Source organism: Callorhinus ursinus, unplaced genomic scaffold, assembly GCF_003265705.2.
Source record: "Callorhinus ursinus isolate GAN/ISIS: 27379988/994484 unplaced genomic scaffold, GSC_fseal_2.0 scaffold19, whole genome shotgun sequence".
NCBI lineage: Eukaryota > Metazoa > Chordata > Mammalia > Carnivora > Otariidae > Callorhinus > Callorhinus ursinus.
The window spans coordinates 21,312,087-21,327,904 of NW_027397081.1; the positions used below are offsets into that span (position 1 = coordinate 21,312,087).

The 15,818-nt window shown below is 43.9% G+C and overlaps 1 protein-coding gene across 2 annotated transcripts; it reads left to right on the top strand.

Moving 5' to 3' along the window:
• Positions 1 to 983: 983 nt before the first annotated feature.
• Positions 984 to 13,913, top strand: EI24 (EI24 autophagy associated transmembrane protein). Of its 2 annotated transcripts, XM_025893654.2 has the most exons (11): positions 987 to 1,188; positions 3,415 to 3,524; positions 6,607 to 6,752; positions 7,214 to 7,274; positions 8,309 to 8,375; positions 8,858 to 8,982; positions 9,313 to 9,432; positions 9,785 to 9,896; positions 10,588 to 10,699; positions 11,088 to 11,162; positions 12,774 to 13,913. In XM_025893654.2, exons 2-11 carry the CDS (start codon positions 3,483 to 3,485, stop codon positions 12,934 to 12,936), a joined length of 1,023 nt encoding a protein of 340 aa, XP_025749439.1. In that variant the 5' UTR covers positions 987 to 1,188; positions 3,415 to 3,482; the 3' UTR covers positions 12,937 to 13,913. The 2 variants fall into 2 exon arrangements, with proteins under 2 accessions (XP_025749440.1, XP_025749439.1); XM_025893655.2 differs by lacking the exon at positions 11,088 to 11,162 and having other exon boundaries at positions 984 to 1,188.
• The last annotated feature ends 1,905 nt before the right edge of the window (positions 13,914 to 15,818 follow it).

Sequence of the window (15,818 nt, forward strand, 5' to 3'; positions counted from 1 at the left end):
ATGCTTCATTCCCTTCTCTGATCTTGGTCATTTCTACTGATCCTCTTCCTTGAAGGGAAGGGAAGGTTTCTGCAGGCTCAAGGTACGGGGCTGGTTTATTTTGGCATGGGGCTGGATGTTGAGCCAGGGAGAAGGGGTCAACAACAACTCCTAGCCCACTTAACTGGAAGAGTCAGGAGGCCTGGGCATTTGCTCTGCCAATGACCTTGAGTGAGTCACTTGACACCCAGGCTTCCTGTCCCACAAATAGGAGGTTGCACTAAATAGCTTCTCAAGGTAAAAATCTGATCCTATAGGTGGCCCTAGCACTAGCAGTTCTAAACACAAGAGGTAAAGGGAAATATTAAGAGAAAAGAAAAGAAATGGTGAGATATAAGAGGCTGGGAATAGAAAAGAAAAAGTTCTAGGTGAGGCTTAATGTGGATGCTAAGGAGTTGCCATCCCTGGGGTAAAAATGGATTGGTGGGGATGGAGATGAAAAGGCTTTACTTCTTTTCACTTTTAGAGTTTTAATCTCAACCATCACTTTGCCGGCAGAGTGCACACCTAAGCAGCCGAACTGCATGGCGCCGTGTCCTGTTCTTAATGATCTTGACTTAAGCCCATCGTTGCATAGTACCCTTTGGTTACGGAAAATTTCCAACTAGATAAAGCAAGGTGACCTCTGTATTTTTTGTTAGGCTTCGTAGGATTTTAGAAGGACAAGCAACCCTGCAGAAGTAAACGGGGAGGACAAAAACCAGGTTGAGGGATCTGGCAGAACTGGAAGAGGGATCTGGCAGAACTGGATGAGGCAGGCGGTCCGCGGAAGCGTGCTGGGCGCTCCTGGGCGTCTCTGGACCCGGCGCGGGACGGGCGGGGTCGGAGCACGGACTGCATTTCCCAGGCTCCACCGCCCCGCCTGGCCCCGCCCCCTCCGCCGCTGCGGCCCCGCCCCCTCCACCCCACCCCGGGCTGCGCGGCGCGTCGCGGCGCGGCTCGGCTCGGCTCGGCTCGGCTGGGCGCCCGCCCGACTTCCCAGCGGCCCCGTGCGGCCCGGGCATGCCCAGTGCGGGCGCAGCGGCCCCGGCCCTGGGAGCGCCCGGGCGGGACCTGGCTGCCGGGCGCGGAGGGTCCAATAGGAGCCGAGTGGGCCCTCGGTGGGCGAGGGGCCGGGTGGGGCCGGAGCCGCGGCGGCGGAGCGGCCGGGTAAGTGCAAGACTGGCCGAGCCAGGCCACTGGCTCCGCGGCAGCTGGGGCCCTGCGAGGGCTGGGAGGGCCCGAGCGCGGGGGTGCGTGGTTCCGGGCAGGGGATTCGGGAGAGGACCCCTAGCAGGAAGGTTCTGGCCCGAGTCGGGCCAGGCCGGGGCGCGGGACGCAGCCCGCAGCCCCGCGCGAGACGGTGCCGGAGGTGCGGCGCGTCTATGTTTAGCTCTGCGTGTGACCGGAGGTGAGCGTGCTCCGCACTTCGTGCACGGCTGGGTTCCTGGGGGAAAACTATGTTTCCGGTCGAAATTGGCAAGGAGCTACGGCGGAGACGGGTCCGAGCTGACCCGTGGATCTGAAGCAGTCTGTGGAGCTCTCGAGAGAAGCGAGGATGCTCACCCTTTCTGCGCCTGGTGTTGCCTAGAACAGCTTCCTCCTTTCCGGACTTGGGTTTGGTGGCTTAGAAATGAAAGAACAGGATTGTGCCTCAGAAGATGCTTAACAAGCTCTAATGACTATTCGGCATCCAAAGGCCACCTGTATTTCCGGGTTCAAGAGAAGTTGCCCATGGGATCCTCGGGTTAAACAAACTCATTGCAAAGTTTGAGTAACAAGTCCCGACTGAGGGTTAGAATACCAGGGTTTTGAAGTTCGCAGTAGCCTTTCTTTGCTGTAATCTTGGGCAAGCATTTAACTTCGGAGACTCAGTTCCTCCATCTGTAAAGTGATGAGAACCAGATGCATCTTATTTCCTTCCAACTCCATTGTAAAATTTCCCGTGTGGTCTTAAATTGTGGCAAGTTCTATTTTTCTCCATGCCTCAGCTTTTTGTTAAACCGGGCAATTCAAGTATCCGTGAAGGAAGGCCGCTAGGGTCTCTGTATAGAATTGACTTGTCCTTCGACGGCCGCTCCTGGTCAGTAGGTAACCTGCCCCTGGTACGTGCGGAAGCCAGGTGTTAATGGCCACGGTTCAGATAACCCAGCTGTTCTGCTGGACTAGAACTGCCGTGCTTGAACGCTCTTTGTCAGTGTCCTGTGAGAAATGCAGACTCAGTGATTGGCTTCCTCAAACTCCCAAGCTAGCTCAGTCCTTAGTGGGATTGTGTTTATATAGAAGTTACTGTTTTTCTGTTATTACACCTATTCAAAAGACCTGTGAAGAATTTTAATATCGTTAATTTGCAGAGGAGGAAATAGCTGGTTAAGAATGAATCCGTGATAGTCTTCAGAAAGTGGTATTGTGTGTTGAATAGTTACTATTCACCTGACAGTGAGTTACCCTGTCACCCTGAGGTGTTTTTGTTTTTAAGTGGCGTATTCACAGAAGTTTTTGAATCCTAGAAGCTTCTTTATCTGAGGTAATAGGATTTGACCTTAGGAACATATGGTATATACGGTGCTGTGCAAGTTGTGCAAGTACCTTCCTACTGCTATATTCACTGCTCTTCTGGTTCTGGGTTGGCAGCAGTCCAGTTGGGTCAAGGTTCAGTTTGAAGTGGTTATATGTGTGAGGGAAAATGTGCTTATGTTTTGAAATTGGAGTTTTATACAAGATGCTTGTGAAACTCTGTCATAATTTTTGAAGCTAGGTTTCTCATTCACCTGAGAAATACCTAAAATGAGAAAGCTGTAGTGTTTTAAGGAATATTTATACATGGAACTTTTTTGACCTAATTTATATTCCACTGTTTCTTGCATGCTTATTAAAATTGTGTGTGTATATATGTATATATTTAAAGTTGGAAAACACCGGGAGGCCTATTTGGTAGTCTATTTCACATTTAGTCATTTTTGCCAGAACCTTCATCTTGCTCTTGCATTTTCATTCAAGAGTTTGAGGTTCTACATCAAGTATAACTACCACTTACGAGGATACTGAAATGTAATTATCACTCATTTCCAAATCCGCAAGTATTTGGGATGTGTAGGAGGGATGGTTTGGGACATCAAGGCCCAGAGAGGAGACTCCTGGACTGAGAGCACATTTACCCCTACTTAAAAGTGGAAGGGTGGGAAGTGACTTAAAAATTGTATTGCTTTCAGGTTTCAGCAGTTACAGGTATACCTTCATTTAGTTCCCTGTGTTCTATCTATGGGAGTGCCCGAATCTGCTACACTCCTGGTAGAGATGCAAGTATATGGAAAAGTCCTTATGTAGAAATGTACGTGAAATAACTTACCTGTAAGATACCTATTTGTTGCCCCATTACGCTCCATCTGTTTCCAGGTCCTTCATGATGAAAGATTTTGAGACGCTTCTCCCTCTGTGTAGTTGGTAGTTTGGGTGGCGAAGAGATGGCTGACAGTGTCAAGACCTTTCTCCAGGACCTTGCCAGGGTGAGTACATCGTTGTGTCATCTCTATCTTTTTGCTGCGGGAACTGACTAGGAAATCCTTTAGGTTTTTTGTGGGGGCAATTTTTGTTATATTTGTTGGGTCCCTCACCTATAGGTTTTCATTCTCATCCACACTACTCAGGAGATTAAGTGTTATCTTGCATCTTCCAGAAGCTTGGGAAAGCTGTCTAGTGAGTGTCTCTAGTATTGGAACCTTGGTTAGTTTGACTCCAGAGCCTTTTTTTTCAAAAATAATGTCTATTTTGGAATAATTTTAGACTTACAGAAAAGTTGCAAAATAGTACAAAGAGTTGCCCTATATCCTTCACCAGCATCAAGTTATTTTATGCAACCATGGTCCGCTGGCCAAAATTAAACAATGAGCATTGATAGAATACTATTACCTGAACTACTTTATTCCTATTTACATTACAGAACCTACTTTCTCCCCATTCTACATGGTCCAGATGACGATGCTCTAGGAAAATGTCCCATAAAGATCTGTTTAGGACTTAGTAACCCAATTAACCAGTAGCAGAAAATTCCATTATAGTGTGTGTCTGAGGCTAAATGCTCTGGTTGTAACCCTTGTAGCTATATCCTTGGGAGCAGGGGGATCCTTCCTTAGTGGGAATGCTTAAAAGTTTATTACCTTTGAGTAAAAGAGGGGAAATTGAAGGAGTATCTTAGAAGGGTCAAAGAGACTTCATGCAATGAGATCTACTTTTTTTTTTTTTTTTTTAAGATTTTTATTTATTTATTTGAGAGAGGGATAGGGAGCATGAGCAGGGGGAGGAGTGGAGGGAGAACCAGACTCCCCACCGAGCAGGGAGCCTGATGTGGCGGCTCTGGGGGCTCGATCCCAGGACCCTGGGATCATGACCTGAGCCAAGGGCAGACACTTAACCAATTGTAAGCCACCCAGGAGCCCTGAGATCTACTTTTAATAACTTTACCTCATCTTGCCATTCTTGTGCTATAAAATTTCAACCCTAGATCAGTTCTACAATGCACTGTTAATGTTTGTCCGACCCAGTTAGACTGTAAGCATTCAGAGGTGGGAATCCGGTCATCGTCCTAGCACATACAAGGCCCTCAGCCCTTTGAACTTCACTAACTCAAATATTTAAGCAGTTTGTGAAGATTTAGAAGTTAAAAGCAAAATAAAACTCTACTTGCAGATAAAAAGATCACATGCGCACTGTGCCAATTTATGCTGTCAGTGGTTAGTACATAACCACTTGGCCCATTCCCATTTTTCTGTATCCTGGCAGTTATCTCCAAAATTTGTTAGTAGCTAATAATAGGTAAAAATGCCATTTTTTTAGTCCAGTTTGGCCTTTGCTTCCAGAATCATTTTTTTCACCACCTATTCTTTGTGAGGTTGAATATCCCATTGCTACCAATCCATTTTGGACATAAATCTGTTGTGGCACATATTTTAAACTATTTTTGTTGTTTTTTGGTTGTATACTAGTCCTGGTAGGCTACATGTTTCTTGGGCATTTTCATGTGACCAACGTCTAGCTCATTGAGGATGTTTAACATGTGGGTGGATGGATGGATGGATGAAGTTTTGGAACTGGGTGATAGGCTCTTCTGGGCTTTGTAGCACTAACTTTTCTGCTATTGGAGCTCTTTCAATATGGTGGGCAAGTGCCTCTGTCACTATCTTTATAAACTTAACAGCCAACAGCCCTCCCCCTTCACACACTCCTTAAGGACATTCTTTCCTCTAACTATACTACCACGTTGTTTCTGTCTTATGTGGCAGGCTCTCATCCTCCAGCTATTCATATCTTACAGTAGTGATTTCTTTGTCTTTCCCTAACTGTGGTCCAGCCCCTGGTCCTTTCTAGAGACCAGTGTTTCATTTGTCCTTGTATCCCTGGAGTTTAGTACAGGGTATAGGGCATACTAGAGGTATTTGATTAATATTGAAAGAGTATGGAGGAGGGCAGTAACCGGACTTTCTATAGTCTTAAGTGTGGAGGGATTAGAAAACCACTGTTTTGCAACCATGTTATTCAAGCTTGGTTTGGCCAAGAATTGTCAATGGGTGCTAAATCTCAGGGAGAGAAACTTAATGAGCAGGATATTTGCCTGATCTCAGCAGTGTCTGCCCACCGATGGCTTATTATTGCAAGAGGAGAAATTTGCAACCATACAGTGGAGAAGCTAGACAGCACCGTGGCTGAGTATGTAACATAACATCACCAGCAAGGGCAGACAGGTGTCTTTCTCTGCCTCTACTATCTAGAAGGGCACACCAGCCTTTCTGCGATACCCATGCCAAAAATGGGGTAGCCTGGGTCTAATCGTGAGAAAACCTAACTTGAGGGAACCATGAAATAACTAGCCTCTGTACTTCAAGAAGAAAGACAGGCTGAGGAGCTGTTTCTAATTAACAGGGGCTAAGGAGATATGACAAGTAAATGTAGCATGTGACTCTGAACTGATTTGTGACAGGTGCAGGGTAAACATGCTATAGAGGGCATTGTCGGGACAAATGGAGAAACTGGAATATGGCCTGGGGATTAAAGTATTTCAGTATTAAATTTCTGGAATCGCTAACTTGCGGTTATAGAAAAGAATATCATTCTTAGGAATACACATTCTGGGGGTGCCTGGGTGGCTCTGTTGGTTAAGCATCTGCCTTTGGCTGAGGTCGTGATCCCAGGACCCTGGGATCAAGCCCTGCATCGGGCTCCCTGCTCAGCGGGAGCCTATTTCTCCCTCTCCCTATGCCACTTCTCCTGCTTGTGATCTCTTTCTCTCTGTCAAATTAAAAAAAAAAAAAGTGATACCCATTCTGATATGGGAGAAAATGTGTATATATACATGTAAATAATAAGTTAATTTACCATATTTATTATTACTTGGTAAATCTGGAGAAAGGATATTTAGAAGTTCTATTCTTACAACTGCTGTAAATTTTGAATTATATCAAACTATCAAGGCTCCCTTAAGCCATGTGGCAAAATAAGTTCAGTGGTTTCCACTGTTACTTTACTTTATATAACTTAGGGAAGTCTTCTCTGATCCATAATCCTTCCTCTTTAAAATAATACCCTTGTCTATAGGGAATCAAAGATTCCATCTGGGGAATTTGTACCATCTCAAAGCTAGATGCTCGGATTCAGCAAAAGAGAGAGGAGCAGCGTCGAAGAAGGGCAAGCAGTGTGCTGGCACAGAGGAGAGCCCAAAGTATAGAAAGGAAGCAAGAGAGGTAAGGAGTGGGGGCTGATGTCAGGAAATGTCTGAGGGGGAGGGACTTCAGGAAGTGACTGGTCCGTAGTGTAGAATTAAGACCCTATATAGTCACTTGGAATTTCAGTACCCCCTTGTTTGCTTTTTGCATTTTTTTCCAAAAAAAATATTACAGGTGACTCTTCCCCCCCCGCCCCACATCAAATTAAACTAGGGTCTAGCAATCATGCTTGCTGAGAATGTCATGGTGTTTTAAAAGACAGAATGGTGAATCGAGAACCACACACACACACAAAGAAGAAAAACTGCTTCTCTAGAAATATTTTTAGCCTTTTCTCATTGACACTAGGAGGACATTGGGAGAATAATAGGTGCTAGAAAAATAACAGTAACCAACAAAAGGTCTAAGGTGGGGAGTGACTGAATGATATGGAAATAGCCCATATATCTTATGAGCTAAATACACGTGGTCTTTTCCAGTGAGCCACGTATCGTTAGTCGAATTTTCCAGTGCTGCGCTTGGAATGGTGGAGTATTCTGGGTAAGTTCTTTTTCCTCAAATGCCAGGTGCCTTCAGGTTGTTGCTGTGTTAATAGTTCTTGACCCTTGTCTTGAAACTGAGACAAGTAGCTTTCACGTGGTGATACATGCTCAAGACCATAACTGAGAAGTCTGTGCACCAATGGTGATTTTATTCCCACACAAAGAACACTTGTATGTAAATGTCAGGGATAGCCCTAAATATACACTTTTATTTTTATTTATTTATTTATTAATTATTTTATTTCATTTTTGAGAGAGAACACAAATAGGGAGGCAGAGGGAAAGGGAGAAAGAATCTCAAGCAGGCTCCGTGCCCAGCGCAGAGCCCCATGCGGGTCTTGATCCCATGACCCTGAGATCATGACCTGAGCCAAAATCAGGAGTCAGATGCTTAACCGACTGAGCCACCCAGGCGCCTCTACACTTTTATTTTTTAAAAAATGACTATTTCACCAGTTTTAATGTTAAAAGAGTTCCTCTTGGCATTGGACATTTTGGCTAAGAGCGACTATGGGAGATCAGAAGGGCAGGGCAGAAGGACAGGGGCAAGGTTATCTTCGCATCTGGTCTTATCAATCTGTTAGAATTGATTACTGTTAAAACCCATACCAGAAAAAGTTACCTAGAGTTCATCAAGAACCAACACAGACTTAACGGAAGTTTAAGTACTTTGAAGAACAGGTAGTTAAAATTTTTTTTTTTTTGACTTGGAATTCAGTGTAACTCAAGTTGTCTTTGTCTTGATCTAAACATCAGAGATGTTTCCAGATGTTTAATTAATAAGTATTACTACGTATTTAGGTCTGAACACTATTTGAAACGTTCATCTCTGTCCCCAGGAGTCTCAGTGTTTTCACAGGCAGTGTCAGGTTTGTACCTTAGGGGAGTATTGGGAGGTAGAAATAGCTCTCAGTTTTGGTGTCTCCAAGCTTCCTTGAAAAGTCACCTCTGTCTGGAAAATAATGACACTGAAAGTTGGAACTCTTGTTTTAAAAAGAAGAGCTTTTAATGTTTATTACTTCTTCCCTTTAGTTAAGTCTCCTCTTGTTTTATCGAGTGTTTATTCCTGTGCTACAGTCGGTGACAGCCCAAATTATTGGTAAGTGTATGCATTGCTGTGTGCCACCTGCCCGGGATGGGGGTGGGAGGTATTGCCCTGTCTCCCTCGCTTCATGGAACACTACCGCGTACCAGGAGCTTTAGGTGTTTTTAGGTCAGGCCTCTCAACAACCCTTTGGGTACTGTTACAGATAGCTTTTTTATGGGTGAGGAAATAGAAATAGAATAGAAATTGGTTACTGAGGTTAAACCATTAGTAAGTGGCAGAGCTGGGATTGAAACTCAGGTAGTTTCCTGCATAGTGTGTGACATCTCAGTCACCACCAGGTAAGCAGCACAGATGGCTCCTCTGAATGAGAGCTGTGACTAGAGGTTGGTGTGTGTCCGGAGAGGACAGCTGTCTGAAATCGGTATGGTGATGTGCTGGCAGGAAACATAGGTGGGGGGTGGAGGGAAGAGTGACCACCTAGGAGTTCCATGTTTGGTCTTTAAACTGACAGCTCTTTTCCCCCCCCTTTTTAGGTGATCCATCACTACATGGAGATGTTTGGTCGTGGCTGGAATTCTTCCTTACGTCCATTTTCAGTGCTCTTTGGGTGCTCCCTCTGTTTGTGCTTAGCAAAGTTGTAAATGCCATTTGGTTTCAAGTAGGTCCATGGCAGAATGGAGTCTGGGTCCTGCAGCATGATGGTTGATGGGTGGTGGGTTGATGGGTGTCAGGTTTTAGCCTCGTGGTTGGTGGCCATGCAGGGAATGATTTCATAGCCTTAACCTTTCTTGCTCATGCAGCCAGTGGGTGATCCTTGTACACTTGTAAAATGGAATTATTGTCTCAGGTCACAAAAGCCTCCCTTGGCCAGATGTCCAGGAGCTTTTCTCACCTGGCAGATCTAAGGGTAGACCAGTGACCTTAGCTTTGGGGATGGGTGGTGAAGCCATCTTACTCATGTTTTGGTGAGCTACTTTCTCTGTTACAGGACATAGCTGACCTGGCATTTGAGGTATCAGGGAGGAAGCCTCACCCGTTCCCTAGTGTCAGCAAAATAATTGCTGACATGCTCTTCAACCTTTTGCTGCAGGCTCTTTTCCTCATCCAGGTGAGACTGGCCTTCTGGGTACATGGGCAAGTTTTGAAAAAAGGTTTGTTAAAAGGAGCTTCACAAAGACAGTATTGCATTTAAACTGGGGCAGATAAGCTTTATGGGAGGTAATGATTTTTAAATCATTTTTTCACAGAAATAACTAGAAAATTTAAAAATTGTAAAATAATAAGCAACATGAATTTACCTCCTCTTCCTTGCCCACGGGCATTCTCCACTCTCCTGCTGTTGAGAAACTTGAGCATCTATGAGGCTGTATTATATACGCAGAGGGGGATGACTCAGTGGCGGGTGAAGAGTGTTAGGTCTTGAAGCTTTGGGATTAAGATTTTCCGTATTTGTTCTTTAGGGGATGTTTGTGAGTCTCTTTCCCATCCACCTTGTTGGTCAGCTGGTTAGTCTTCTGCATATGTCCCTTCTCTACTCACTGTACTGCTTTGAATATCGTTGGTTCAATAAAGGTGAGTCCATCTAAAGAAACTCAGAAGTAGGAGGTCCAGTTTGGAAATGCTGCTAAACAGACTTCTCGAGAACTGTTCAATACTTAGGCCCTTGGTAAACCATCTTTGGAAGGAAGTAGCCTCTTCGGCAAGAGGGAATTTACACTTGGCTTACGGGGTTTAATCCGTAACTTTGATGCCAGGGGGACATGGCAATGTAACATTACCTTCATGGTGCTTAATGTGATGTAGCTCTGACTGAGCCATACAGTGGCATAAAGGAGCACTCATTTTCCTGAATTTGAGAAATCAATTTGATGTCAGTGCTTTCATATTCTTTGGGGGATGTTTTAAAGACCTTGGCATATTTGTCCGGTTGTCTGTGGTTGGAAGAGGTTACTTGGTTTCTAGAGAATGGCTGCCTTTTTATTTGATACCTTACTTTGTTTGAGACTAATCATGACAAAGGATGCTGATGTTGTAATTCATAATTCCTAGCAGCTTTAAAGTTATGATTATTGAATTGAAAAACTTCACACAGAAGCCTTATATCATTATTTGGACAGTTCCAGTTTGTATGCTTTAACTGTTCCAGATGACAGATGTGTACCTAAAAACTCAAACCTCAAATAATTTGTCTACCATATTTAGTCATTTGACTAAAAGGAAGTAAGCAATCTAATTATTAATTGTATTGGCTGTCTTGTTTTAGGAATTGAAATGCACCAGCGGTTGTCAAACATAGAAAGGAATTGGCCTTACTACTTTGGGTTTGGCTTGCCCTTGGCTTTCCTCACAGCAATGCAGTCCTCATACATTATCAGGTAATTTGGCCAGAGGGACTTGATGGGGACTAGTAAAAATACTCAGTGTAGGGAGCATCTGTATGCCTGGTTTTATGGTAGGCACTTATTTGGCCATCAGGAGGCCTGTAGACTTTTTCTCTTTGACAGAGAGACATTTGTCAGTTAGCATTAAAATCTAGTCTGCATGATGCTAAATGCCATATTCTTTTATGTTGCCTCCTGGAGCAGTGTTTACTGTAGCTAGTGCTTAGGAAAACAAAAAAAGGTTTTTTTGAAGATGTGTTTGATAGATTTAGGTTTCATCAAGCCATGAGGTTAGCTCTGGAGGCAAGGGAACTCTGGGCTTCTAATCTCTTCTCCAAAGTCCTGGCTGTCATGAAGGCGTCTTTTTCTCTTCTGTTTACAGTGGCTGCCTCTTCTCCATCCTCTTTCCTCTATTTATTATCAGCGCCAATGAAGCAAAGACCCCTGGCAAAGCATAGTAAGTACTAGCCGGTATTAGCTAAAGTGTAGTAAAGCTGTGTCTCTGTATAAAGGATCGGGGCTATAAGGTCACAATTACAGGAATGAGACTCTTTTTAAAAAAATAATCTCTTACAGTGTTGAAAGCGTTAATATACACTATGACAATAGAAGAACACTTGTGGAATATATCCCCCAATTTTCCCCACGCACATATGCACATATGTTTCAAAAAATGATGCTATTATACATATTCTTAAAATTTAAGTCACTGAATATAAGGCACTGTAAACACCTGTAGTGAAACCCATTTTTGTAAGAATGGTCAACTTTTTATAGTGGATCATGTGATCTGGCTTACATGAGTTTATTGATAGTGATAGTAAAACAAAGTATTTTTTAATATTTTATTTGAGCAAGAGTATGAGGGGGCCGGGCAGCAGAGGGAGAGGGAGAAGCAGACTCACCGCTGAGCAGGTTACTCTGGGCTCCATCCCAAGACCCTGAGATCATGACCTGAACCAAAGGCAGACACTAAACTGACTGCGCCACCCAGGTGCCCCAAAATAAAGTATTCTAAAATGAATCTTTAGCGGGGTGCCTGGGTGGTGCAGCCGGGTCAGTGTCTGACTTTTGATTTCGATTCAGGTCATGATCTCAGGATTGTGAGATCAGGCCCCATGTTGGGCTCCGTGCTGAGCGTGGAGCCCACTTGAAATTCTCTCTTGCTTTTTCTCTGACCTTCCCTCACCACTCGAGCACCCGTTTGTTTGTGCATGCGTGCTCTCTCTCTAAAAACAATACATTTAAAAAACAAAATGAAGTGAATCTTTAGCGATAATAATAGCAATCCTAAAAAAAAAAAAAAATAATAGCAATCCTAAAGTTTTACCATTTATTATTTTTTTACATATATATATTTTTTTATTTATTTGACAGAGAGAGACACAGTGAGAGAGGGAACACAAGCAAGGGGAGTGGGAGAGGGAGAAGCTGGCTTCTGGGTGAGCAGGGAGCCCGATGCGGGGCTCGATCCCAGGACTCCAGGATCATGACCTGAGCCGAAGGCAGACGCTTAACGACTGAGCCACCCAGGCACCCCAAGTTTTACCATTTTAAAAAAAGTTTAATCTTTGATCAATTTTGGTTGAGTCAGTGAGGATACATGTATTAGAAATTTCAGATCTGTTTCAGGTGTTTGCTTACTCTTACTATCCAGCAGTGCTTAGTGTAATGGCAATCTCGTGTAATTGGCTTTCCCTTGAAACTCTTGAAAATGAAGCACATACAGTATATGGTATCTTCAGACATAGCTGGAGGTTTATAAGCAGCCATAGAAAAGTACTTCTCTAATCAGAATTAATCTGAAATGTAACTTTATTTCCTGTGAGCCTTTATACTTCAAATGGTGATTCCATTGCACTCATGACAGCAACTGGACCCAGCGCCTTTAGTTGCTGCCTTTTAACCCATGTGTCTAAAATCTATAGAGTACTTCCTTGATCAAATTTCAGTTGTCTTGTTTTCCCCATGTCATTTTAAGTTTAATGTAGTCAAGTAAGTTGTTAAGTAATTAAAACATTAAGTTTGATGAACTGGGATCTAACAAATCGGGTCTCTTGCCTTCCAGTCTTTTCCAGCTACGCCTCTTCTCCTTGGTGGTTTTCTTAAGCAACAGACTTTTCCACAAGACGGTCTACTTGCAGTCCGCCCTGAGTAGCTCGACCTCTGCAGAGAAATTCCCTTCACCGCATCCGTCTCCTGCCAAACTGAAGGCTGCTGCAGGCCACTGAGTCGCCTGCCATCCAGAGGAGATGGGTGGGTTTGGAATCAGGCTGTAGAAGCTCTTTTCCTCGTCCCCTCCTCTGCCAGGAAAGGCAGGACCTGCTCTGCCAAGGGTCCTCTGCCTATTCCCTTCTCTCTGAGGAATTGGGACTTTTGTCTCTGGTGCGCTTAAGGCAGAATCTTCCTGACACCAGTGTGGGGATTTTTAACACCGGTGAGTCTGAATGGACCACAAGTTTTTTCTGTAGCTCTTTTCTAGCACTTGCCAGCCCCCGTGCCTGGACTGATTGGAATACTATTTTTGTCCCTGTGCCATTGACCCTCCCAGCTCCCCGTCCTGCCTTCCACCACCCTCGGATGAATGGATTTTGTAATTCTAGCTGTTGTGTTTTGTGGACCTGTTATTTGTGTTGTTTTTCTGTGAAGCACATGTATTGGATGTGGGAGAGAAAGGAGTATCTCACTTGCTCCCAGCCATTCCCTTCATAGCCATCACTGTCTAGTGTTTCTTGTAACTCAGGTTAGATTCAGATCTCTCTGGCTCCACTGCAAAAAAACAAGTCTGAAGAGATGGGACAGGAGGAAAGACCTCACAGCCAGATCTGCTGGGTTTGGGGGAGTGATTTTCTTTCTTCCCCTTGAAGGGGAAAAAGCTTTTTCACTGGTACCTTTAAAGTTCCCCAGCTAAAGGGAGGTACCAGTTCTGGACAAGTGCCACTGCAACACCGAATGCTCAGAGACCCTGAACTTGGAACCCGGAAGGTCTCAAGTGTACTGCTGGCCACTGCTGGGTCTGTCTGGTATTTCAAGGGAATATTGGGTGCTGCAAATAGGAACTGAAGGGGTACACTTATTAAACCCATTAAGCCTGTGATTGGTTGGTGTTTTCCTGTCATTTTAAAGAGACTAAATATGGGGGGGCAGATGTCAAAACACTTGTCCAATTTTAAAATGTCACAATTAAACGTGAGCTGGTTTCCGACAAGCGTGTAGTGGTTGAATTTTCAAAAATCATCACCTTGTGAAACGTTAAAAGGGTTAAGTGGTACCACGACTTTGCCTCAGACAATTTGGTTGTAGTTTTGGGAGATTAGTCCTGAAAAGTGTTCCCTGAGGAGGTGTGGATTATGGGATTATAACCATGTTTACATCTTATGATAGAAATGGGAATTGTTTTAAAGTCCCTATGTATGTCTCCTGTGTATTCATGAAGGGAGAGAGGTCCTTTCAGGTTTCAGTATGTTGAACATTCGCATTAGGGAAGAGATTACACATTCGGTTAACAGAAACCCTTATTTACAAGATGATAAGGATATAAAAATCCTTGCTGGGAGACCTACAAGCAAGTTTAAAGTACAGGTTTTAGAATAGTGGGCATCTTAGAAGTGGGTGTTGTTAGCAGCTTGTGCACAAGAAATTGTAAAAGATGTAGTTAAAATAAGATGTCTTTCCAGTATTCCTCTGTGACCCCTCTGGTCATTTGGCCACGTTGCTGTGGGGTGGTTTGAAGAAGACCTCAGTATTTCAGCAGCCATTACATTACCTTAAGGTGAGTGTAAAGTTCTTACAACTGGCTTTGTTCTTTAAGGGCCCACATCTTAGCTGCCTGAAACTTGTGTTTGTACCAACTGAGCTGGTCTTTACTTTAGAAGGGTGAGTTGTCACGTGGATGAAGTCATGTGATTCTTATCCAGCACTGTGCCTCACTATAGAAAAATGCGCAAAGTTGGAAGTGAGGTGTCTGCAAAGTTTTATTGGTGTAATTGAAAGACCAGGCCTGAAATCAAAAGGCCAGGCATATCTGCAGTAAAAATCTGGCAACCATCTCAAATGAGATGTCCTCAAAAGCAGAGTCAATTCCTCTTACATTTTCACTACGGCGGTGGTTGGGAAATTAGGAGCAAAGGGATAGTAGGCTCCTTTTTTGCCAAGTTCAGAATGGCAATTGGAGGCAAACTGACAGTAACTGAAAGGAAGGGAGATCGTACTTCTAAACATGAGAGAGCCTGAGTTTTAGCCATGCAACCAGGAGGATCTAAGGCATCCTGTTCACAAAAGTCCTTTTCAGGGATAGGCGTCAGCTTGAACAGGCATATGGGATTCAAAAGACTGCCCTTTTATCCCATCTAGAGCTCAGTTGTCCATGATAGCAACTCGAAAAATTGGAAAGTGGATACTTCAGACCTGAGTACGTTTGCTAAGTCTGTTGGAAACTTAAGTGGACAGGTTCATGTACTGACTTGTTCATTGCTCTGCACTTAGTAAGGAGCCAAGATAAAGTTGAAGAGGAATGGTGACAAACTGGAGCAAACCCAGAAGAGGGCAGTCAGTGGCTAGAGGTTTTTGAACCGCCTTAAGAGGATGACAGGTGTGGGAATAAAAAGGCAATTACAGTTGTCTGTTCACTGTCTATTCATTTTCCAACCTCTTCTATTTTCTGGTTATAGAAGTAGTACGTTCAGCTTCTATATTCACATCTTTACCTCCATCAACCATCTGGTAAAGGTTATCAGCTCAGTAGTACAATGGAATAGACCTTTTCCTCCTCCCTATTAATATTCCTCCTATGCTATCTGACCCCCAGAAATTAAAAGGAAGCTGACTTCAGGTCAGTGCAACATGCCTTTTAAACAATGACAGCCATGCATCACTGAGGTATTTTGGATGGACCTAAAGTGAGTCCATAGAGCCAGTCAAGGATCAAGTGGGGAATGGATGACTTCATCATGTAACATTTAAGTGCCTTATCTGTTGGGCACTTTGCAAAGCACTGGGGATTCAAGGGTGAACCAGAAGGATGATTACTGTCCTCTTGGACCTAACAACACAGTGAGGGAGAGTGACAAGTGATAAAGCAAATTTTTAAAAATAACACGATCAAATGCTGCTA